A 24,886-nucleotide genomic window follows, 5' to 3' on the forward strand; every position below is an offset into this window, starting at 1 on the left:
GTGCCTCTTCTCCCCTCCCGCAGTTTGTGGCTCACCCTAACTGCCAGCAGCAGCTGCTTACGATCTGGTACGAGAACCTGTCCGGCCTCCGGGAACAGGCCATCGCCATCAAATGTCTGGTGGTGCTCCTGGTGGCCTTGGGGCTTCCCCTGCTGGCTGTCGGCTATTGGTTCGCTCCCTGCAGCCGGGTATGGATATATCTCCAAAACCTCAAGTGCACCGCATATTATGGATCCACAGAATCTAGATGAAAAAATATTTTGGCAGCAAAATATTAAGAATACATAACTGAAAGACCCACATAGTAGAGGATCAAAACTGACTTGAGCACGTTAATATATGGAAAGTATGATATCAGTAGAGATTTATCAAAGAGAATATTTAACAAGCCTAAATTTGGAAAGATGAACATGGATAAATATTCTAGGACATCGCTACTAAAACTGCCTTATGACTTCATGGTGTGTCCGTTTGGCCTTTCTGATGTTGCTAAAGCATTTAGTAAGATAACAGAAGGTACTATACCTCCTGACTCTAGATTCTACTGCAGTGATACCTCTTTAATCTTCAACTTTTTGTCCCCCCCCCCCCATAAGCTGGGAAAAGTCCTCCGCAGCCCCTTCATGAAGTTTGTAGCGCATGCTGCTTCATTCATCATCTTTCTGTGCCTGCTCGTCTTCAATGCCTCGGACCGATTCGAGGGCATCACCACCCTGCCCAACGTCACCGTCACTGACTACCCCACGCAGATCTTCAGGGTGAAGACCACTCGCTTCACCTGGACAGAGATTCTCATCATGGTGTGGGTCACAGGTGATGTATCTTCACGAGAGGGCTGGTGGTGGCTGCTGGAACACTTGGTCTCGTGGAAGTACTGCTTGATTCCTTGTTTGATTTTTATTGAGGTCCTTAATCACACACATTTCTAGGACCTTAGGAATCTACATTTATTTTCTTATTTATTGTCCAAAAGGTTTTCAAAACCTTCCATACTTCAAAGCAGCAGTTTTTATATCTCAAGTGTATGAAGTGCTTCTTAAGTGTTCTAATTTGTCCATGTTCTCATCTATCCATCTTCTCCATTTACCCATTACTTTGAAACAGTGATGACATATATTAATTATTTAATACTTTTTTCAGTGTGTAATATCATATTACTCTCAAAAAAATTGCTGTGGGTATGATATATTTGTCATCACGGTGTTGAATTTTAAGATTAGGGATTCTTTATCTTTGTAGCTGTGATGTCAGGAAGGGTACCGTTCTCTTGGTCAGTGTAGGATCCAATCAAGTGTTATATCAATGTGGGACATTTGAGTATAAGATCTGTAACTGCCTCAGCGTTACTAGGTCTTAGATTTAGAGGGGATAGGCTCTAGAGTTTGGTCAAGAAATTGCATTGGTGTTGTCGAGCCATGAGAATTTCTGCTTGCAGAAATGAAGACGATGTACTGCTAAGGAATTCTGTGATGAAGGTACATAGATTTCCACATCACTCTGGGGGTCCAAAGTCTTCATGGACTTCAGAGAATTATGCTGGGGTCAAATATGTGAAAGTCCAGCTGAAATAGGGAGAAATGCATCGTCCACCTTCACCATAAAAGCCTTCCCAGTTTATATTTGTCCTCTTAACTCAAAGATGAAAGGCACTGCTATAGAGTTTGTTAGTGTGTGCTCTGCTTGAACGAAAGGCATTGCTGTAGAGTCTGTTCGTGTGTGCTCTGCTTGAATGAAAGGCACTGCTGTAGTGTTAGTGTGTGCTCTGCTTGAATGAAAGGCACTGCTGTAGTGTTTGTGTGTGCTCTGCTTGAACGAAAGGCATTGCTGTAGTGTTTGTGTGTGCTCTGCTTGAATGAAAGGCACTGCTGTAGAGTCTGTTCGTGTGTGCTCTGCTTGAACGAAAGGCATTGCTGTAGAGTCTGTTTGTGTGTGCTCTTCTTGAACGAAAGGCACTGCTGTAGTGTTTGTGTGTGCTCTGCTTGAATGAAAGGCACTGCTGTAGAGTCTGTTTGTGTGTGCTCTGCTTGAACAAAAGGCACTGCTGTAGTGTTTGTGTGTGCTCTGCTTGAATGAAAGGCACTGCTGTAGAGTCTGTTCGTGTGTACTCTGCTTGAACGAAAGGCACTGCTGTAGAGTCTGTTTGTGTGTGCTCTGCTTGAATGAAAGGCACTGCTGTAGAGTCTGTTCGTGTGTGCTCTGCTTGAACGAAAAACACTGCTGTAGAGTCTGTTCGTGTGTGCTCTGCTTGAACGAAAGGCACTGCTGTAGAGTCTGTTCGTGTGTGCTCTGCTTGAACGAAAGGCACTGCTGTATAGTCTGTTCGTGTGTGCTCTGCTTGAACGAAAGGCACTGCTGTAGAGTCTGTTTGTGTGTGCTCTGCTTGAACGAAAGGCACTGCTGTATAGTCTGTTCGTGTGTGCTCTGCTTGAACGAAAGGCACTGCTGTATAGTCTGTTTGTGTGTGCTCTGCTTGAATGAGTTCCTTCTGTATTTAAGAAAGGGCTGGTAAAGGCCTCGCTGCATCCAAATGCATTTCAGTTGAAACAACATTCTACAGTATTGTGCCAAGCACAAGATGGAATTTTTAAGAAGCAAAATAAAACAGAGTAAATTCAATTTAGAGCTTCATCAACAAGATCTGAAATCTCAGGAAAGGGAGACTGAACATCGCTCAAAAAATATAAACAGATAAGCTTCCTGTAATTGATTCCTGAGGCATTATACCCCTCTGTCCTAATAACAAAAATAGGGATTTATCATAATGAAAAGGAAGTACAGCCATTACCAACAAATTCAGCTTTAGTGGCTTTCCCAGCAGGTACTCTAATGAAAATGAGCCAAGCTGCCAACATAGCGGACACATAAAAGGACTCCGGCCGTCTGAGTCCCCACATTATTACCAGCATGGAAATGAAAATGGAAAGTTACGAACTGAATTGTAGAATGGCCAGAATATGGAGGGGGAAAGGGTCATCATTTCCTATGAAAGCAAAACTCACGTCTCCCCGGTTGCTTGTCCTACTTTGCGGCCCTAAAACCCACAGGCAGAAGTCATCCGGGGAGACTTTGATCATGCGGGGAGACTTTGATCATGTGGAGAGCTGCATGCGCCTCTGCTGTCAGTTTGCTGCGGTGAACAGTTGTTTCCCGAGGTCCTGCTCTTTAGGGTTTAATCCTGTTCGATGTAAGTGAATGGCAGCCGGAGTTCTGAGTGGTTAAGTTAGCATGATTTGGCTAACGGGAGTCCTTGTACTCTGCAAAGCTCGTCTGGTGGGTGATATGAGCAGACCTGCCATTGACAGCTCACAGGTCTGAGCAAGATTGGTCTCCCTTAATGTCAAGGAGCTTTGAAAAATGACTGTGAGACCCCCAGATGTACATCTCACGTGTCATAGTGAGAAAAGCCTTGGCTACATAATCCACTTTCTGGCAGCTTATCTCACAGCAACATATTATTTTTTAAGACCATTACAAAGCGTAAGGATTAGGTGATGGTCCTCTTTACATGGCTAAATGGTCATTAAATTTGATTTAAGTTTTATGAAGCCCTGTTATATATAATATTAACAAGAATATATGAATGATTCCCAGAGTGCCTCTTACGTCCCAGTTATACCTGGTGCCAATTTAATTTTTTCCCGGGTCATACCATTGCCAGATGTGTTTATACATGTGAAGTAGGCGTAGAAACACAAGGACCAAATTTCAAACACAATCAGATCTGGCCTGACATAGAAGAAGCTTACCAGCCATGTCATCCTCAGATGAAACTACCATATTGGCCCATTTTAAGAGTGACGTGGTTTCCTTCTGAAAGAAGATCAGTGATCTCTTTCACAGGTACCAGAGGGACGTGAGATCTGATCCTGACATAGTGCAGAGGAGAGACAATGCAATGTCTTTTGATGTTAGCCATAGACATGTCAATCAGGTGACAGCTTGATACAATACAGATGTCGGCTCTTAAGAAAGGCTGCAAATGGGCCATGAGGATACAAAAAAATCAATACAATGTAAGCTGTAGCCTCCAAAAAATGAGCTGCAAGAATTCAAAGCATAAAATAGACACCACAATGTCGGAGTCCAATAGACTGTATATTTTGGCTGGGAGCCTTTCCTACCATAGAACCTCCCAAGCCCTAACAGCGACTGTTATATATCACCTGTATCTGCATGTCAAGCCCTTGATTTAATTTGGCGCCACAGCTGTGCACAGTCAGGCTCACATTTCCCAAACAACGAAACCTGAATACTTCACACGCACAGATTGGAAGCAGCATTCGGTCTGCCTATTTGTAGGGGCGAAGCATATAGCTAAATGCTAAAGGAATGTACTTCCTGAGCAGATTGATATTACCAGGATAGCAAGCCAACTACAACAATTTAAAAGATGTCCAGTCAAGAGATAACCAACAGATAAAGTGCATCTATAAGTAAAAGAAACTTCTCACTAGGCTTGGACGGTATCAAATTTTTCATTCCGTCATACTTCCAGACATCAAACCGTGGCCTATAGCATTTCGACAGTACTTTTCAAAAGCTGTGCTATTCTGGTATTTTGAAATCTTGGTGTTAATATTTACTGTATGTGTGTGTGTTTGTGTGTGTGTTTTTTTTTTTTTTTTTGGGGGGGGGGGTATACCCAATATATAATTGCTCTTTATATATTATTATAGTTACAGGCTCTTCAAAAAAAACAATGCCTTGATTTAGTATTAATACTTTAATACTCATTAACACTGTTGGTTACCGTATGCAAGACTATATAAAACTGCTAATACACATGATGCTTTTATAGGAAAAAAAAAATCTCAAATGTACAGTATATGCAAAAGTCTTAGGCAGTCAAAGAAAATGATGTTTAAATGATCTTCATGTTGGTGTTAAACTATGATATTATGTCTGTCAAAGTGTGTCAGCTTAGCCATTTCAGAACCTCAGCTAAAACCACCCCAGTATTTACAGCAACCATCCAATACACCCATGTATTTTTTGACTTGACCACTACCTCTACATTTAATTAATACATAGAATGGCTGGGGTGCCCCTGAAGAGAGGTTTGGGATCCGGTCTTCATCTAGCCGTCCAACTACATAGATATCAGTCACTTTTTGGAGACCAGAATAAATTATTGTAAAGTTTTACTATGGTGCTGGTAATTTTCATATGTTAAAATGTTAAATTGTATATTTTTTGTTCTGAGCACATACACGTACTCCTCAGATAAATAGCTTTGACAGCCAAACACTTATGCACAGTTCCGTGTTCAGTAGTACATCGTGACCATTGCTGACTTGGCATTATGCTGCGCGTTGAAAACGGCTGCAGAGGCTGAACCTCCTGCCCCTTCTGCAGGGATGATGTGGTCGGAGTGTAAGGAGCTCTGGAGCGAGGGTCCCCGTGAGTACATCCTTCAGCTGTGGAATGTTCTGGACTTCGGCATGCTCTCCATCTTCATCGCCGCCTTCACGGCCCGCTTCTTCGCCTTCCTCGAGGCTACCAAAGCGCAGCAGTACGTGGATGAGAAGATCCACGTTACGGACCTCTCCCTGGTCACACTGCCACCTGACATCGAATACTTCACTTACGGTGAGTCCCCTTACCTGCTGGCTGTCAACCAAAATAACTTGACAGTTTGACTGAACTTCGGAGAAGGTTGCAGGTGTGATCCTGATGGATCGCAGCATTTACATTCTTCAGTATACCTCAGTGTGTAACACCCGTGATTGACCATAATTAAGAAGCAAGTTTCCAAATCTCACTCTGTCCATGGGATACATTTTTGAGAATAATTCTGTGCACTGTAGCGAGTAAATTTCATTGAATTACATGAGGAGTGACTATGCTTTAACATATGATGAGGAAGTCTGACTTTAGATCAGTGGTTCTCAATCATGTTCCTGGTGTCCCTCCTGCCAGAATGTTTTTATTCCAACCCTACCTTAATCAGGCTTATATGGTCCTTAGTAGGCTAATCATGAACGTGGCGGTATGAAAGCAGTATGGGTTGGAATAATAACATTTTGTGGGGGGGGGGCAAGAACAGATTTTAGAACTACTGCTTTAGATCATTGGCGGTCAAATCTCAAAAACCACAAACAATGGACTGAGTGGCTTTTGGAAGTTACGCTTCAATTGCACTGCTCACTGAGCCAGTTCCCAGTGCTACTGTAGCCATGGACCTCAGAAGGATAAACTCATTCTGGTCATGTTTTGTGAAACCAAAATAACACACAAACCACTGTATACCCATTCTGGTCCTGTTGTATGACACTGGTATTAATGACACACAAACCAGTATAAACTCATTCTGGTTTCTTCAGCCCGGGACAAATGGCTGCCCTCTGACCCCCAGCTGATCTCGGAAGGACTGTACGCCATCGCCGTGGTCTTGAGCTTCTCCCGTATCGCCTACATCCTGCCTGCCAACGAGAGCTTCGGCCCGTTACAGATCTCTTTGGGACGCACCGTCAAGGACATCTTCAAGTTCATGGTCCTCTTCATCATGGTCTTCTTGGCCTTCATGATCGGCATGTTCATCCTCTACTCTTACTATCTAGGCGCCAAAGTCAACCCCGCCTTTACCACGTGAGTGCATTCCTATTGGCTGGTTGCACTGTACGTTTTCTTTTTAATCAATACCCATTGGGTTGCAGAACAGAGATCATCATTCAAAGTCTTCTCAATGCATATGGTTTTGCTAATTGCTCTGGCTATCAGTAAAAAAATTTTCATGTCAAGCCTCCCCTCCACATCTTCAGTTAACTCCACCCCCAGAGGCTGGCTGTAAGGTTAAAGCTTGGAGGTGGAAAGTTTAGGTCCAGAAAGTAAAAATCCAGACCAAGATTTTGTTTCAACCAACCAGTTGAACATAAAGAGTTACGGACACAGAGAATATCAACCGGTTGGCTCAAACAAACCCTTGGTCTGGGTTTGTACTTTCTGGACCTGAACTTTCCACTTCTGATAAAGCTAAATGAAAAAGACTAGATGATGAATATTGCAGCTGATTGTAGCTGTCTGTGAGGGATGGCTGAAGGAATGAACACCACCCAGTTCAGGTTCTTAGGGCTGAGTCTCTCCCAGGCCAGACATAAATCTGCACAGAAGAGGATTCCAGTGCACTGTGAAATGAAACTTCACAGAGCATGGACGCCCCGGAATACTAACCTGTACATAGCCATTGAGATAAAGTACTGTAGTTACGTGATATCAAAGCAAATAAAAGAGTAAACATCTATCTAAATGGAAATTTACTAACTGTACATGGAGCCTCTGGGGGTGAAGACCTGCCTGTTTTTGCAATTTTATGTATGTATTTCAGGGTCATTTTAGTCTTTATAGTCGCAAGAAAAACAATTGTCACTTTTTCTTTTTGTTATAGCTAAGTAGAATTTTTTTTTCCTTGAGGGTGTGAAAAGCAACCTGTTTTAGAGGATTCCACTAATTTAATGACAATGGCCTTGGTTTGCATCCACTGAGTGTTATATGTTAACCAGGCATGTACATTAACACTGTTTGATTTGAGAGGTAAGTGCCCTTTCATTTTTTCTCTCGATGTGTGTAAGGGTTGAGGAGAGTTTCAAGACGCTCTTCTGGTCTATATTTGGCCTGTCGGAGGTGTCCTCGGTGGTGCTGAAATATGACCACAAGTTCATCGAGAACATTGGCTACGTGCTGTATGGGATCTATAACGTCACCATGGTCGTGGTGCTCCTGAACATGCTCATCGCCATGATCAACAGCTCATACCAGGAGATCGAGGTAAGATCCCAGGCTATTGCTGGAAAGGGAGAATCAGATTTACGATTTTTACATTGCAATTTTGAAACATTTAACATGACCACAAATGGAATATTGATGCTATGAAATATTTAATGATACTATCGAATTTAATTAAAAAATTTACAGTAAGATAATCACCTCAGGTAATGGAGTATTTGGTCACTTACATTACATGCTTATATACTGTATATAATACAATGCAGAAAATGCAAAGCAGATAATCATGATTGTCACGATCAGGGCGAGGGATTGGGGACCTGGAACCTATGTGAGGACGTAGTGGACATAAGGCCAGGGACCAGCCTGGAGGGGAAGTTAAAATGACTAAATTTAGTTCGAAAATTAGCTAATTTAGATTAACCGCAACGCCACCTCCTGGCCACCCTACCAATTATAGACTGTAAATATGCATAAAGGTTATAAAGCAATTTTCCTACCTGCCTTGAAACTGAGACTGGGAACGCAGGAGTTAGAGGGCTGTCCCCCCTCCCCCACCCCCCCGCAGGACGACGCAGACGTGGAGTGGAAGTTTGCGCGCTCCAAGCTGTGGCTGTCCTACTTCGACAATGGGAAGACACTCCCCCCGCCCTACAGCATCGTGCCCAGCCCCAAATCCTTCTTCCACTGCATCAAGAGGCTCGTGGGCTTGTTTAGGTGCCGCCGGCGGAGGCTCAAGAAAGACATTGAGCTGGGGGTCGACTCCAAGTCCAGGGTATGGGCAGCCATTTTAGCAGGGCTAGGCTGGGAAGGCGACCTGACCAATCCGTTCCGAGAGATGCTGATGATAGACTGATTGGCTGCCGTGCAATCAAAATAAACTGAGCGAGCCGGCGGCATTCGTAATTGCCAGCGAAGGCTTTCCGCCTATATCAGCTGCCGGTACAGTCCAAATTACGGCCCAAGCCTGGACCGTGTCATTTATAAATTGTGATTGAGGGTCTGTAGCCGCGGCGCAGAATTCTGCAGCGTTCCGCCTGGGCGGCTGGGCTGGACAGAAAGCCACCATGTCCGCAAATAATCCCACAGGTCGTTCCGGTGTTTACTCACTGGCCGACAGGAGGGATTCCAGCATATTTTACCCACAGCACAGGCCTTAGTAGTGAAGAGGTTGCTTTCAGCACAAGAAAATGTATTACAACGATTAGGAAAGATGCTCACTCACATGATGGAACCTGATTTTTAAACAATATAAAAGCCGAAACAGTGAAAAACAACAAAACTGGAAATTTTCAGCCAGTCCCAGTATAATATGTTTTCGTATATCTAAATATCTTTTCACAAATAACGGGTTTTGAGAGCAGTTACTTTTTTTCTTAAACTTGTGTGTACATTTTCATAGAGAGACGCTACCCAAATGGATCAGTATGGTTTAACGCATTGTGTCCCGGTACACAGCTCAATCTGTGCAGCCAGTCGAACATGCGAATCACGGAGTCGCACAGCTTCAACAGCATCCTGAACCAGCCCACACGGCATCAGGTACAGTAACAGCACCGACCTCCTGTCCCTTCTGCTACAGATTCATTCCATTTCACGTCTAATCCACCCCCATATGCTTCACAGCAAATAATGAAGAGACTCATCAAACGTTACGTGCTGAAAGCTCAAGTTGATAAAGAGAACGACGAAGTAAATGAAGGTAGGATGTTATGCACGTGTTTTCCAGATACTTTCCTGCCTCTTAATAACTTGACAAATGACACACATATGCTTCACAGCTCAGTCAATAGCATATTAATGCATAATTAATGCAGAACAGTTTGGCCGAATGGCGTGTTGATTACTTAACGGTTCAGCCAATGGCACGTTAATGAATAATTAATGTATAACAGGTTTACGCAAGGCATGTTGGGTACTTCAGCCAATGACATACCGTGTGTTATCCAAATAGCCAATGGCGTGTTGGCCTTTATTACCGAAGCTGATGACAGAATGTTGTTCGCCTCTTTTATATGAGCATTACTGTAGTATCTAACAGCTGTAACAGTGACAGGTTAACTTTCAGTTCAGTCCAACACACACTACATAGGCAATGACAATGTGGTGACTTTATAGTCCAGCCAACGATACGTTTTTAACAGTTCATAAAGAACATATAGATCTATTAGTATGGAATAGACCACCTGGCATCACACTTCGTCCCCTCCGTAGGCGAGCTGAAGGAGATCAAGCAGGACATCTCCAGCCTGCGCTACGAGCTGCTGGAGGAGAAGTCCCAAGCTACGGAGGAGCTGTCGCTGCTCATACAAAAGCTGGGCGACAAGCTGAGCCTGAACGCCACGCGCTGCGAGTGAGGGACTGCGCGCACCCAGGCTTGCATCGCAGGACCCCCCAGTTTTACCAAAGCGGCGAGAATCCATGCAGTCACCTTATCGCGCCTCTCCTGCCTGCTTCATCAAAGAAGACCGCTCGCTTTCTGCAGTCCAGTCACAAGCTGCTACGTTATAAGTCCTCGCTAACAGAATTTAAGGCCATTTAATCCCACCCGATTATTTTCGTACTTACTATTTTTATGTGCGGGAGATTAATTCCTACCCAGGTGTGGTTTTAGAGCTGTGCAATAGAGAAAAAAGATGGAGGGAAGGCAGCACACAACATCTCAAAGAACAATCACGCAGTAGGAAAGCGTTCAACTTTCTTAAGCACTCAGTATAATAGAGCGTGCAGCTTGCACGTTTCACGCATGGACTTGATTAAACAGCACAAATTATGGCAATAAGACATTGTAAGTCACGATTTAAAATAGACTATCAACTGTTCGATTTTTGATCTAACGGGATGATTAGCAAGCCATTTACATATCTACTTATTTATTTTTATTTATTTGTAAAATGCTTCATGAACTTAAGCCCTTTTTCAAGCGATATAGTTTATTATGTTGCATTTTATAAGCAATGCAAATATTTTAGAATTTCCTATAAAAATGCATTGTGATTTTTGTCTTGTAATTTATTTTCTGTTTCGTTTATAATTTATATGAATCATCACTACTGAACAAGAAATGTATAAATGAATACCACACCTGTGTCTCGCAGTATAAAGAAGCTTTCAAAAAGTAACCTAAGTGATTGTATTTGTTAAATGGTTATTCTTCTTCTTATTCAGAGTGAAACAATTATTTATCCTAACAAAACTGGTTCATTGAGAGCCAACAGTCTGACTGTGACCTACAGGAAGTAGAGCTGAGAATCCCTGAGTTAACTTAGGCCTATATTTGAAACTGTTGTTAAACTTGTGCTGTGTTAAAAAATAGGACTTCCTACAATGTTTTGTTTTATGGATGGTTTTGTTTTATTAATGAGCTTAATTCCATAGCTGATTACTGTAAAGTGTAGTACTCTTTTTCTCCTATAATCTTTGCTTAAAATAAGGTTTTAATCTTCTTGAACTGAAGAATCCCCCCCTACACACACAAACACAAAGATGCAGTTCACTGTAGCAAAACTGCTAAACTTTTCTATTGAAATAATCTATGCAGGTTAAATATGGAAATGCTACTGAACAGGTTAACAGTCAAGAAATGTGCAAAAGTATAGTTTTGTATTATATATAATATATAGGAATCTCTGTACATGAATTTGTGCTCTAAAATTGCAGTTACTGAAAAAATCTGAAAGGTTTAAGTTTATAAATAATAGAAAAACAAGTGAGTGATGTGGCGAGGATTTAATACGGTTACTTAATTATGTGGATGGTGTTTGTTTTGCTTTGGAAAATGACCCTTATTCAAAAGAGGGTTTTTTTCAAGCTATACTAAAAGTAACAGCTGTTGTTTATGAGCTGAATACGAGTTTAAAGGCAAAATGGTCACTGGTTGCGGTTCAAAGGGTCTGACTGAATTTTATGAGAATTCTGCCATGAGTACCAATCAACTGGCAGGACATTTGTTTCATTTGAGATTTTTAGCTAACAATGATGTATCGTATTTTAATCTCAATAAAATGCAAAAAAGGAAAATATGTAAATATGTTTGTTTCTGTTTTGTAAATGCACATAGGCAAAATACATATGTACTGGGTAATCCAATTAAAGCACAATAATCGAGTGGCATTTCTAGAATCTGTTTATTTATGTCATAATTTTTTTGTTGTACATAAATAAAACATATAGCTTCTGTCAGTTCTAACACGGTGTGAATTCTGCTGGATGAAACCTGAAGCTGGTTGGAGTCTGTAAATGTCAGTGTTGCACATGGGAAAAATACACAGCCATGAAATGCAGGAAGAGGATCCAGCAAGAACTCCATGTTGGGCCAAGAAGGTGCGGAGCTGCTCAAGGCTTGGAGAGCAAACACACACGTCTTGTGTGTTCATGCAGTGTGCTGAAGGCATGCCAAAGGACACCAGTGTCTCTGGGCAGGAGGGGGCCATAAAGGGAGATTACCACAAAGATTCCAATGGCCCCTGAATAACAGGGGCCCGAAAAAATGTGCAACATAATTGGTTTGCTTCCTACAGTGTTACTGTGGAGTGCTTTTTGCACATCCCTTTGGTCACTCACACCATCCATCTATTCGTTTTCCATACCCACTTGCACTGTCCAGGGCCGTGTGGGTCAGGCGTCTATGCCAAAAGCCATGGGTGCAGGCCTAGACCTAAATCAGGAGACAAGGCACATATTATATCTTGGACTAGCACACTTCCGGACCTTGTGATGACATTTCTGCCATCATAGCTACATGTGCAATAAACATCCATCCATCCATCCTCTGTGACCACATGTCCTATGCAGGGTCATGGGGTCCGGAGCCAATCCCGGAGGTTATGGGCAGAAGGCAGGGAAATCTCAGGACGGGGCACCAACCCATTGCAGACAATAAACAATATATCATATTGAGAGGAAGTTTTTACTGACAATGAATCCACCGATTTTTCAATATTATATACAGTTACATCTTGAATTACTTCTAGATATTTGAAAGTGAGAATTACATTTGAAAATAAACTATAAGAAAATATCCTATACTTTCATGCATACATAATACAAAAAAAAAAAACAATTTAAACGAACAAAAATAAATAAGAGATACCATTTTAGCTTTAACAGAGAAGAAAAATGTGTAAATGAGGGTCCTGGCTACCTGAGTCTGTCCAAAACAGCTAAAGGTAAATGAGGGTCCTGGCTACATGAGTTTGTCCCAAACAGCTACAGGTAAATGAGGGTCCCGGGCCACCTTAGTTTGTCCCAAACAGCTACAGGTAAATGAGGGTCCTGGCCACCTTAGTTTGTCCCAAAAAGCTAAAGGTAAATGAGGGTCCTTGCTACATTAGTTTGTCCCAAACAGCTACAGGTAAATGAGGGTCCCGGCCACCTTAGTTTGTCCCAAACAGCTACAGGTAAATGAGGGTTCCGGCCACCTGAGTTTGTCCAAAACAGCTAATTTCCCATTTCTTTTTTAGCAGATGAAGAACATTTTACAAATAGTTCCAGTTTTATGAATGGAAATGGCCAGACATGCTTTTAAACATTTAATTATTTTAAAAGATTATAAAGAGTGATGGTTAAATACACATTACACGAAATCACCTTGTTAAAAATAGGCTTCGGTTAAAGAAAACGTTTTAAAACTATATTTTGTATTTTGCTGCCCCCAAGTGGTAGCATATTTTACTTTTAACAGTGAAAAGAACAGTATCGCTTTGGTCAAAGGTTTTCGAATAAAAAATTGCCTGTTCCTTTCCGTACAGGCTAACATTTTATGTTGGGGAAATCAGAGTTGTTTGATGGGTGGATTGATGTAATTACAGATAATGAGAATACTTAAGTAGATGACACATATCGTGATTTTCAAAATAATCATATTTAATTTGGTAAACGACATTTAAACCATCTTTACTAATTAACTATTTCTTAGTTTCACAGCTGATCAGATAATCAGGCCTCGATATAATTGAGACAAAATGGAGATGCCGGGGATTGAACCCGGGGCCTCATACATGCAAAGCATGCGCTCTACCACTGAGCTACATCCCCTAGCGAATACACCAGCTTCGGAAAAGCATACTTAGACAATTGAATAGGTATCTTATGACGGAAAATAGCATAGAATTTATTATACAATAAAACGGATGGTATTTTAGGATCATCATTTACTTCCTTAATAGAGTTTGAAACTGTGACAATGGTATATATAAACGTTTTTTTTTTAAAAAAACTGTCTACAAAAGCAGTTAACAAAACGGTGTTTCCCTATTTTTAGGTCACAGACCCAATTCCGCTTGAACAAAAGTAGGAAAAAAATAACTTAGATTCATGAATACATTTTTTTTATTGGTTATACACAAATACTATTGTAAGACATTAGACAACCAAGCGTGCGGCTCGTTGGTCTAGGGGTATGATTCTCGCTTTGGGTGCGAGAGGTCCCGGGTTCAAATCCCGGACGAGCCCGTTGTTTTTCTTCAGCTCAAAATGAGACAATCTTTATTTAACAGTACGCAGTAACCCCCCGCCCCATATATTTATCTTAGCATAAAGTAAATTACATACACTGACATTCACTTATACAGAAACATCCTGTGCCCTAGTTCAATTCTACACTTATTCTTTGACAATCTTTAGTTTGTATGCCAAAAAATAAAATAAATTGCCACTGAACAAAATATTTTGATTTTGATCCCTGTTCAGGGCTGTCGTTCAGAATCAGAATCTTTATTGTCATGCGATTATGGCCGGTGGGGAAATTTTTGTTGACACAGCTGGATATTGTTAGGGACACGACAAACGGACAAATAATAATTACAAACAGAACAAATACAAGACACAAAATGCACAATACAGAGTAAACGCATAGTATGTAATGCTGCGGTTCGGCAAACTGCTGAAATTTGCATAGGTATAATACAGACAACATACATACTGTACATCCATGCATATAATGAATATCACTGTAAGAAACTTCCCGAAGTAGCTGACCCAAGTCAGATAGTACTTAAATCTATCCCAGTAAACCCCAGCATCCAGCAAACACCCGTAATTAAAGACAGTTAACCACTTTCGCAGCGAACTGTATCACAAGTGCTGGGGGGCGAACTCACACGCAGAAAACGTAAACTTGTAATGTTGGCCCGAGTTACGATTAAAGGGCGTCGTCCTGTGTGCCACCCAACGCCACATATTTTATTAATTCATCAGATTAGTTAGGCGATTATAGCCGGTGTGGAGGAGGGACTGGGCCAGCATATCACATGGGCACAGAATAAATAAGAGTATACACGGCAAATAACCGCCCCACACTTCACATGCATTCACTCTGGGGGGGCAAAGGCGCCCTCCTTCTGCTTGATCGTACCTCTCGCTGGCGATGAGTCTCGCACACAATGCATACAACAGCGAATGTAGTGAATATAGCAAACAGATGCTATTTGCACCCAGGTGTCAATAGCACACCATGCAAGCAGCGGTTTCTTGGCAGTTTTGTGGAGCCAGGGGCGGGGACTGAGCACACACTGTCTGTAAATATCTGGACAGATATTCGCACCCGGGTGCAAATAGTTCGTTTTATTATTCCGAGCAATTATGGATATCTTGTATAATGGTTTAATTGTTTACCAGCGAATTAAAATAATTCATCCATATGATTATGATGATCATTAGCAGGGGCGGACTAACTTCTCTAGGGGCCCTAGGCTGACATGGGGGGGGGGGCATTTGAGCACATTTTAGATACGATAGAGAAAGGAGAGAGAATTAAAAATGATGTAACACGTTTGTTCACAATCTGTCTACCATTCTAGCGGGATAGTATATCCGATACACGGGAGACTTGACGCCGGATCGCTCGGCAGTGAAATAACCGGTAAACTCCAGTGTTAAGAGAAAAGAAAGAAATCTCAATATAGAAAAGTGCATTACAGCCGAGTCGGGGGGGCAACGTCGACTATGCAGAGAACTGTCGCTAAAAATGCCAGTAACAGATATGTTGCGCTATATATATATATATATATATATATATATATATATATATATATATATATATATATATATATATATACACTTGTTGCGCTATATATATATATATATATATATATATATACACTTCGATTATTATATTATATTATTAAATAAATGTAATCTTCATAGGGCCCCTAGTTTTCGTGGGCAACAGGCGGTTGCCTTAGCTTGCCTAATGGTAAAGTCCACCTCTGATCAATAAGATTTTTTCGTTGCCCCTGGTGAGAATATGCACTTTTACATACGATCTGCGAAGTCACGGTGACAATGAAAGTGTACATTCTTGCGAAGGAGGCTGCTTTTTTATCCCGGCCCTTCGGCGAGCGTAACGTAAGCCTTTCATTCATTGCCCCGCTGCCGCGCCTAACTTTAAGGGAACTGTTTCCCACCAGGATCAGCGGCCACATAAAGACACAAAGCAATATAAATAGTCAGCGTGATTCAGCAGTAAACGTAGAAAGAGGCGTGTATAAAATGCCAGCCTGACATACACATTACAGTTCTCGCATTTGAGCAGAATCAAACCATATACACGCTACACCTTAATACAACCGGCGACCCCTATCAGTAAGAAAAATCCGCCATCGTCGTCCGTAACATCCGTGAACCTTTTCTGTCTTCTTGCATTTTATTCAGCATTTTGCATAGCCTTTAATCTTTTAAATGTATGGTGCTATATGAAATAGTTGTAAAATATGGCTCCACCTCCGTATTCTTCATAGTGGTGTTTTAGTTTGATCTTTGTCACCAGAATATATGCGTGTTTCAGGCGCCTTTGTGGAAGTTTAAGACTTTTAATAAGAGCCTAAATGAGTGCAAGAAACTGTAATAAATCGAAGTATGTAATAATTGTTGTTTGTAAAATAAACACTAATCAAGGAGTCTGCAGACTTGAAAGACTCCCGGCAAGTTTTCATATATTAGCTCACATGCTATCAGAACAAACCTTGCACACAACTATGGTTTATATCTACAAAACGTTATGAAATGCATATAGGCATATACCGTCAGAGCATGCAGTTTTAAAAGCATGTTCATGCAGTGCGTGCGTCGTTAAGGAATTCCTTATAAGTTGTACATAAAACTTTTAATTTTTACTTATAAAGTAAACTACTGATGTGTCGTATATTTTTACAGAAAGCGTACGACACTGTATCCTTCAGAATTGCTCTGTCTCTCGCACAAACTGCCCCTTTGCCTGTTATTTCTTGTTCCTTACCTGCCGATGAACATCTGATTTTGGTGCCTTCATTATTCTTGGTAATCCCACAGGTAAAACTCAGACAGCAAATTTGCTGGGCACAGATTAATCTCTCATTGTCATATCTTTTGCAGTGCCTCCGTACACGATCACTTACTTTCCTGTTCGAGGTATGTACCCCCTGACGATTAATCTACAGGCGTAAATAAACTAGGGGTGAATTCACGGTTCGGTGCAAGCCTCTGGGTTCACGGTTCGGTGCAGATTCGGTGCAGTGGGAGAAATAGATTTTGTATTGAAAATATTTATTATTAAAAGTGTAAACACAAAGGCAATGCGCCTGTCGACGTGTCTGAATAACAAAACATAAGAAACGCCTATTTGCACTTAGTAAAAATAAATATGTCAAATTTAAATTCAAAACTAGGATCGAATCTTACCAATCATACCTGTATTGTCGCGTACGGTCGCGTTTCTATAGCGATCAACACCCTTACAGCCGTAGATTTTTTTTAAAGACCGGTCTGAATTTCTGGGCAAAGGCGCCTTAAATTCCATTACTCTCTGCCCTGGGTTGGTGCAATTTATGGGGAAACCAAAATGTTCAAAAACGGCTGTAACCCCACCTAATAAATCAAAGGCGGCTAATACTGTACAATCCCCCAATAATCATGTTTCCTCCTAAGTGGGTGGAGACCTCAACGACCCCCCCCTCCCCACGTTCAAACCAAAGTTATGGCCTTGCTGGAGACTACGGGTAGAAGGCAGGGAACAACCCAGAACAAGGTGCCAACCCTTCATAAGACACACACACACGCATGGTGACAGGGGATAGGTGACACACATTGGGGGAGACTTGAACCCGGGTCCCAGCAGGGTGCTAACCACTGCACCATCGTGGCGTGGAAAAATTAAATGAAATTGTAAACATTCTGAATTGTCCATGCACATCATTAAGGATAAGCCCTAAAATAAATTGAAAACACCTTTGTTTCATCCAGAAAGGTATTTCCGGGTACCTAGTCATTCATCATCCTGACAGAGTTGGTAATTCCAGTGTTATGGATGTGACGTTCATACTGGCAAACGAAATGCCTCGAGCTCGGGTAGGCTTACTGTCAATGATTGTTAGCATCTCTTCATGTTAACTCTTGGGCTGTCATATTAAATCGCATATTAGAAATAAATAGCTTTTCATCAGTGTCATTGACGTGAAACAGAACTTTGCATGGAATTGACCATTTAATTCTCTGAAAGCTCAATGGAACGTAAATTGAGTAACAAAAACAAAAAGGCTGATCCACTTGGACCTTCTGCCTGGGTTCTCTTCTGGACCTTGCCGCCTTGCTTGATTGCCATAGCACTCACTTCAAATATCATGCAGGTGTAGCACTTCGAAAAACTTCCAAAGGAGGCCCTTGTCACGAAGCTGGATTTGTGGGTTGGCAAGAAAACTTGTCGGGTCTTAGGTAGTTGGAGCTAAATGTAAGTGAAAGTAGATAAAGTCCATTTAAGCTGGAGTACCTTCAACCCTACGTGTTATCTGGCTAAGTGAGAAGTCTGGCTTTGTGATACAGGCTCAGTCTGTCCTTGTGTTGTTACAGGCCGCTGCAGTGCCATGAAGATGCTGATGTCTGACCATGGCCAACAGTGGAAGGACATTAATGTCAGCTATGAGGACTGGATGAAGGGTGACATTAAAAAGACCTTAGTAAGTCTCAGGATGCCGAGTGAACCTGTGGCACAGAAAGACTTACCATGTCTGAACAGATGAAATGCTTTATCTTATTAATGTGTAGTGCAGTGTTCTTCACTGAATTTTAGACAAGGGCCACACTTACCAGTGCTTGTATGCAGCATGGAAAATGACTCCAGCATAACTGAAGCAATGAACTTTTTTTCCTGTTAGACATTTGGCCAGCTTCCGAAATTTGAAGACGGCAGCTTGGTCCTGTTCCAGTCCAACGCCATACTGAGATACTTAGGCCGCAAACATGGTACTTACTGTGAACTGATGCTACTTCATAACCAGCTAATGTGCTCATCTCCAGAACAATGTAGCAACGTCTTAGTCTCCTGTCTTACTGCTCTGTCAGACGACAGTTTTATTATTAGTCTTCGTACAGTTGGTTGGAGGGATTATTGATATGTTTTTCATGTGCTAAGGTTTTCGGTTGCATTTTGAATCTTCTAGCATTTGTTGTGCAGGGGCTTATGGGAAGGACGATGCCGAATGTGCCCTCATTGACATGATGAATGACAGCATTGAAGACCTCCGAGTTAAATACATCCGCCTGATTTACCAAGACTATGTAAGTGACATCCAATTCTATGCATTCAACAAAGGCTTAAGAGAATAAGTTTAATTAATACTAAACGCTAACAGGTACCTTTGTTTTACATCCTCATACCCATACTCCTCTACCCCGTTTCCACCAATGTGGTGCTGGAGTCGGTGCCATTCTTTTTCTCAATCCAGAACTGGTTCTGTGAGTTTCCACAGCAAAAAACTGGCCTTGGGCAAGAAAAAATGGCTATAGCAGCACAGAATAGCTGGGCTCAGAATTTGGAACCATAACGTCAGCAGAAGTGGGACTGGCCATGGTGTCCAAATCCTCCACATGGCCAGAAAATTTCATCGATATACAATAGTATATAATAATAGTTTTGTCGAATATCTTCGACACTGAAACAATTTGCCAGTGCTTATTACATTATAGTGCAACAAGTCATACTCTGAAAACTATGAGACTTTTGCCTTCTAAAACACTCATTTATTTGGGTTGGCAGCTTATAAAAAATTTAAATCTGAAACAGATTAAAATAAATAATAATAAAAAACAGAATTCATAGGGATCAATACCAGAGATGTTTATGAGTCACAAAATTCCAAGTCAAGTCTCTAGTCTCATTTATCAAAAATGTAGCTGCCTAATTGTTTCTTTCTATTAGTAACTGATATGACTAAATGGAAATCACCACTTGAAAATTTAAAAAACTGCATGTTTCATATTTACTTAGGCTTATATACATTTTCAAAGTAATCGCTATTTCAAACGGCTTTGAAGCAATAACATTTTTCTAAGAATCTAAGTAGTTTTCTAATGTAGATTTTAAAAGTAATACTTTCTCAAAAATAACATAATGATGAAGACATGCCTTGCCGGGAATTTACGCATCAGTTCCTGAGCTCGACCATATGCATACGCACAAATCGCTGTGCTGAAAGCATGTCAGATTGGTTCTTCTCTGGAGCCAGACCAAACCATGCCAGTTTACAGTACATTGCAATTTTCATTTTTACACATCACTCAAAAGTAAAAATATCCAATTAATGAATAAAATTGATTTGTCTCTCAGCTCGTCATTTAATAAACGATTATGTGTGACAAAACTCAGAATAATTTGACATAACACTATGTATTGAATGCGGGACAAATTGGAAGAAAATATAGCTGAACTTGGAAGGGTATGTCAGAAACGAAAAGCTATCTTTCGGACATATCTGCTAAACTATCACATTATGGCAATTTATGCCAAACTGTGTCACTGTATAAAAACACTATATATATAATTTACGACACAGGCTAAGCAACGTCTCTTTCTAAGTGTTAATAAATAAGATTCATATAAGGAATAAGATTCGGAATATCCTGTGCTTTGTCAGATCGAGTCCACAATTTGTACCAGTGGCAAAACAGAAAAACTGTTATTTTTTGATATCGCCTGACATCAAGTTTCTCCAGCTCTAGGACCTCTGCTCTGTGCACAGCCGCACATCCTGATGTGTTTAACGCCTTTATGGTTTGGAGAGAGCTGTACACTCAGTGCTTCATATGTGTAGAAATGTCAACAAAGCCAGGCTCTTATTGTTCACGAGTCACTATCAATGAGCTGGAGTTGAGTCCAAGTCAAAAAATAACGAGTTGCAAGTTAGAAGTCAATTTAAGAGCAACTTGAGTTGCAAACTTTACTCTCACTTCTGCCTACGTAACATTACTGTTCAAAAAAAAAAAAACATAACATTACTGTTCCATTATTTTTTGAAACTGGTGGAAATGCAAGTTGGTTCTCAAAAGGCACCAAGTGAGAACCAGTCCGGCTCCGTGTTGGTGGAAACAAGGTACTGAGGTCTAGATAAATTGATTACATGTGGTCATTTGTTAATTGTTAGACATCATCTGAAAGTCACTGTATTGATGCTTGGCTGTTCTTCTACCAAGGAAAATGGCAAAGACAGGTACATCAAAGAGCTCCCAGACCAGCTTAAGTACTTTGAAAAAATCCTTGCCAGTAACCCAAAAGGATTCCTCGTAGGGGACAAGGTAATTTGTGGAAACAAGAAAAATCACGTCCACCTCACTCTGCTGTATGTAGATTCTTATCTATGGCTAGCAAATGCATAGTCTTGCAATGAATTAATCAGAAACTAAATGTTAGTTACCTTCTGATCCCATCTTCGTTCATTAATCAATCATAACGGTATTGTATTTCAACTCACCAAGTTACTTGTGCCCCTTCAAGTAAAGTTTTAACATTTTGCCATATAGCCCAGCCCAATTCCTGACCACATGATGAGTCTGTGAAGTGATTGGCTGGGTAACTGTGGGGTTGCACATTGATTTGATAGTTGAAAAGAAATAATCAACACAGTTTAAATTAGCATTGCATAAAAATGGTCTTTTGATGGGTTTAACAATGAAAGAGAAGTGACTGTACAGCACCCAAGCAAATCATTTGATTTTTCATCTCTTCTAATGCTCACTTCAACGTATTCCAAGTCGTTGTGCCTGTGGGTTAATGCTTCACTCAGCAGTATGGACGTAACTGTTCTTCTGCGTTGACATGTAATAAGATTATTTGGTTTGTTATAAGATGTTTCTAGGCTACAGTATGCTATTTCTGCATCGGTTCTGTACTCACGATATATGCCGAGCAAGACGTTAAATCCATTTTGACCTTTATACCCACTTCCAGCTGTACTGCTGGTTACTACAATGCGAGTGGCGGCTTGCCATCCGAAAGACGTGCAGTGACACTGACAGCCCTCCCCCCTTCAAAGGGCAAATAACTGCTGACCCTGTTTGCACGACGACCCGGCTTCGTTATGGTGCCTAGGAAGGCTTTTTGGGTGCATTAATAGAGGATAATGGGAGGAGGACGGTAAATAATGAAAAACGATGACTATTGTAAGCCAAATGTGGCTTACTGACAATAAGTGATTTAATCCATCTTTTGATAATATGTCTCTGGGCAGCAATGTGATTTAAGCATCTGAACCTGCATACTAAAAGCTGCAGGTTCATATCCCTGAGGAAGAACTGCAGTTCACGATACTTACACGCAACATTTTATCGGCAGCGATTGGCCAATACGATTGTTTGAACAGACCATTTTTCTGTCTTTCTGTAGATGTCCTACGCAGACTACAACCTGTTTGACTTACTGCTTAACCAGAAGGTGCTCAGCCCTCCCTGCCTAGACAGCTTCCCCGCCTTGAAGAGCTACGTTGACAAGATAGCTGTCCGTCCTAAAATCAAAGCATTCATGGAGTCTGACTCCTATAAGAAACTGCCCATCAATGGCAATGGCAAACAGTGATGCACTCGTGGGGTGGAGCACTGTTGGGGTACTTCCTGTCACCAGGGCTACTAGCTACAATCATTAGCACCTCAGGAGAGCAAAAGCTGATGCTTCTGATGTGTGAAGTCACTGTGTCAGTTTCTTGTGTAATTTTTGTGTACATCCAATATTTTCCCTGATAGATGACTTGCCTTTCAGTTTGTTAACATGAATAGGTGAATAAATTACTTGTTTACTGGGTGTTGATGATGTCTTTCTTGTACATCTCAAAACATGGAGGATGGCAGAGAGAATGATGGGACGTGGGGAATGGGGGAAGAGGGTTTAGTAGGAGCTGGGCTCATAGTGCACCAGTAAGCAAATACGGAAAGAGCCCTGCCTTGTTGGCAGGGAGTTTTACATACATACACAGGTCAGGTGGGGACAGGAAAGGTTATGGGACTGTGGATCAGGGTTGGGGGGTCAATCATGAATGAAAACAATTCCAATTCAAACAAAGAAATGGTAATGGTTTTAAACAAAAACTACAAGAAACAGAACTGGAGATTAAGGAATTGGAATTCAGTTAATTGATTCTGACTATTTATATGAGTTAACATGTCGTGATATATACAGATGAGTCAAAACAACATGACCATGCCCATTTAATGTGAAAAATGTTAACTTTCTTGCAAGAACGATACATGTCAGGGTCTAGAGTATATGAGACGAGAAGCTAACATTCGGTACTTGTAGATGACATGTTGAATACAGAAGAATTGAGCACGGGGTAAAGACCTGAGTGACTTTGATCAAATCATCATGGCCAGCCAACTGGGTTAGAGCGAATCTGAAAGCTTGAAGCTTCCAATTAAGAGCCCGAGAATATTCAGTCCCGTTACACTGACACACTACTGAGGTAAAACAACATCAGAAAAAAATGCGATAGAAATATCTATAATAAATGGCTATTCCAGGAAACGTTTAAGCTCCCATTTGGTTGTAAGCACTGAAAAAGCTTCAATAGCCTGAACTTTGGCATTGAGTGGTCTTACAGTCCCCTGAACCACTAACTTTCTGAGATACTGTATGTGGCAGTACCTTACCCAAAATGACATTTTTCCAAGACCAGCGCAGCTTACTGTAGTCACAGGAGGAACGCTTGTTTCAGAGTGTCTAGGTGCTCATTCCACGTATCAGAATAAATAACATCAGCGAGGTATGCCTCACAATTCGGGACTGGCGCATTACGTAAACCGAAGGGCATGACAGCATACTGGAGGAAGGTGTCTGACGTGACAAAGGCAGATGTCTTGCATGCCCAGTGCATTAGGGGCACCTGCCAATAACCTTTTAGGAGGTCCAGCTTGGTGACACAGCGAGCGGGTCTGATATGGCCAACGCAATCCTCAGTCCTGGGGAGGGGAAATGTGCCCAGTTTAGTTATGGCATCCACATGTGTGCATCGGCTTCCTAAGTGACAATTAAAGCTTCTCGACTGTAGGGTACAGCCCAAGGGTCCTTACCATCAAAGTCAAGGGGAGTAAGGGGATGGGACTTCACAGAGGAGGGGTTGATCATAAAGGTACCCAACAAGTCAATGTCAGCAAGCTTGCGGTGTTGAGCACGGGTCATGACACAAGCTGGAAACAACGTGGGGTATTCTTAAGTGACATCATAGGGCACAGCTCGGGTTTGGGAACAACCTTAGGCAAAGGCACAACCTTGCCTCGTGCCATGTCATTCCCCAGGATAAAAGTAACTCCATGAAGTTGCGGCTGGACAGCTACCCTTACGTACCGTGAAAAATTGTCCGTCCCAAGATACACATGCAAGGGGATGGCATCAACCCAAAGACTAATTCCTTGCACCAATACATCACTTCCACAGTAAGTCAAATTCAAAAGCAAGTGTAGCTGCTTCCTTGAGAGGTCACCTTTTGCTCATTTAAGTAGTTGACCACAATTTTTGAACTCCTCCAGCAACACGAGTTCTTTAAGTTGCTCAAGGTCAGTAACCCCACTAACAGTACACGATTTATCAAATAACACCACCTTTTCACGAGTAAACTCCAAGTAAGTCTTGCTGGTGGTCTTATGGAGCTGCTGGAAGTTCTACCGGTAAATCTCTGGCAGGAGCTTGTATCCTCTCAGTAGAGTTACCTTCAAGAACTCATAATCCATGCTCTGCTTGAGAGCCAAAGGTGAACAAATCTCCTCAGCCTTTCCCACAAGCTTCCATTGCCACAACAGCGACTAAAATTTTATCGGCCGTTCCAGGTTGGTGATATTGTGCTCAAAGATCGGGAAATACACATCTACCTCGTTCTCCTAGAACACAGGGACTAGGCCAATATAACGGCTAAGATAGAATCTCATACTTTGA

At 41.5% G+C, this 24,886-nt stretch overlaps 2 protein-coding genes, 1 long non-coding RNA gene and 2 other non-coding genes across 6 annotated transcripts in view; 3 read left to right on the forward strand and 2 right to left on the reverse strand.

Moving 5' to 3' along the window:
- The window catches only part of LOC111832814 (short transient receptor potential channel 3), a 23,898-nt gene extending 12,268 nt beyond the window's left edge, over positions 1-11,630 (forward strand). For both annotated transcript variants that reach the window (XM_023790522.2, XM_023790523.2), the window contains 9 exons: positions 24-188; positions 597-813; positions 5,356-5,589; positions 6,324-6,588; positions 7,569-7,764; positions 8,291-8,497; positions 9,181-9,264; positions 9,349-9,424; positions 9,937-11,630. In XM_023790522.2, coding sequence (XP_023646290.1) covers positions 24-188; positions 597-813; positions 5,356-5,589; positions 6,324-6,588; positions 7,569-7,764; positions 8,291-8,497; positions 9,181-9,264; positions 9,349-9,424; positions 9,937-10,079 — 1,587 coding nt within the window. In that variant the 3' untranslated portion in view covers positions 10,080-11,630. The remainder of the gene's footprint in view (positions 1-23; positions 189-596; positions 814-5,355; positions 5,590-6,323; positions 6,589-7,568; positions 7,765-8,290; positions 8,498-9,180; positions 9,265-9,348; positions 9,425-9,936) is intronic.
- Positions 1-17,279, reverse strand: part of LOC111832816 (uncharacterized) — a 23,010-nt gene extending 5,731 nt beyond the window's left edge. The window contains exons 1-2 of the long non-coding RNA XR_002835597.2: positions 16,958-17,279; positions 36-243 (exon numbers count right to left, since the gene is read on the reverse strand). This is a non-coding gene — a long non-coding RNA (uncharacterized lncRNA). The remainder of the gene's footprint in view (positions 1-35; positions 244-16,957) is intronic.
- On the reverse strand, positions 13,687-13,758 carry trnaa-ugc (transfer RNA alanine (anticodon UGC)). The gene has a single exon. It is a non-coding gene; the product is annotated as a tRNA-Ala (tRNA).
- trnap-ugg (transfer RNA proline (anticodon UGG)) lies at positions 14,104-14,175 on the forward strand. The gene has a single exon. It is a non-coding gene; the product is annotated as a tRNA-Pro (tRNA).
- Positions 16,151-22,762, forward strand: LOC111832815 (glutathione S-transferase P-like). The gene is made up of 7 exons (XM_023790524.2): positions 16,151-16,305; positions 17,074-17,109; positions 18,544-18,650; positions 18,849-18,936; positions 19,148-19,251; positions 21,163-21,264; positions 22,352-22,762. Coding segments are annotated over exons 1-7 (627 nt in total). The 5' UTR covers positions 16,151-16,304; the 3' UTR covers positions 22,541-22,762.
- Positions 22,763-24,886: the final 2,124 nt, after the last annotated feature.

The sequence above is a fragment of the Paramormyrops kingsleyae genome, chromosome 25 (genome assembly GCF_048594095.1).
Source record: "Paramormyrops kingsleyae isolate MSU_618 chromosome 25, PKINGS_0.4, whole genome shotgun sequence".
Classification (NCBI taxonomy): Eukaryota; Metazoa; Chordata; class Actinopteri; order Osteoglossiformes; family Mormyridae; genus Paramormyrops; species Paramormyrops kingsleyae.

Bases quoted from the DNA above. Each gene is read 5' to 3' on its own strand.
- LOC111832815 (XM_023790524.2), top strand. The intron at 18,937-19,147 runs GTACTTACTGTG...TTTGTTGTGCAG, and splicing joins ATACTTAGGCCGCAAACATG to GGGCTTATGGGAAGGACGAT. The intron at 19,252-21,162 runs GTAAGTGACATC...TCTTCTACCAAG, and splicing joins GCCTGATTTACCAAGACTAT to GAAAATGGCAAAGACAGGTA.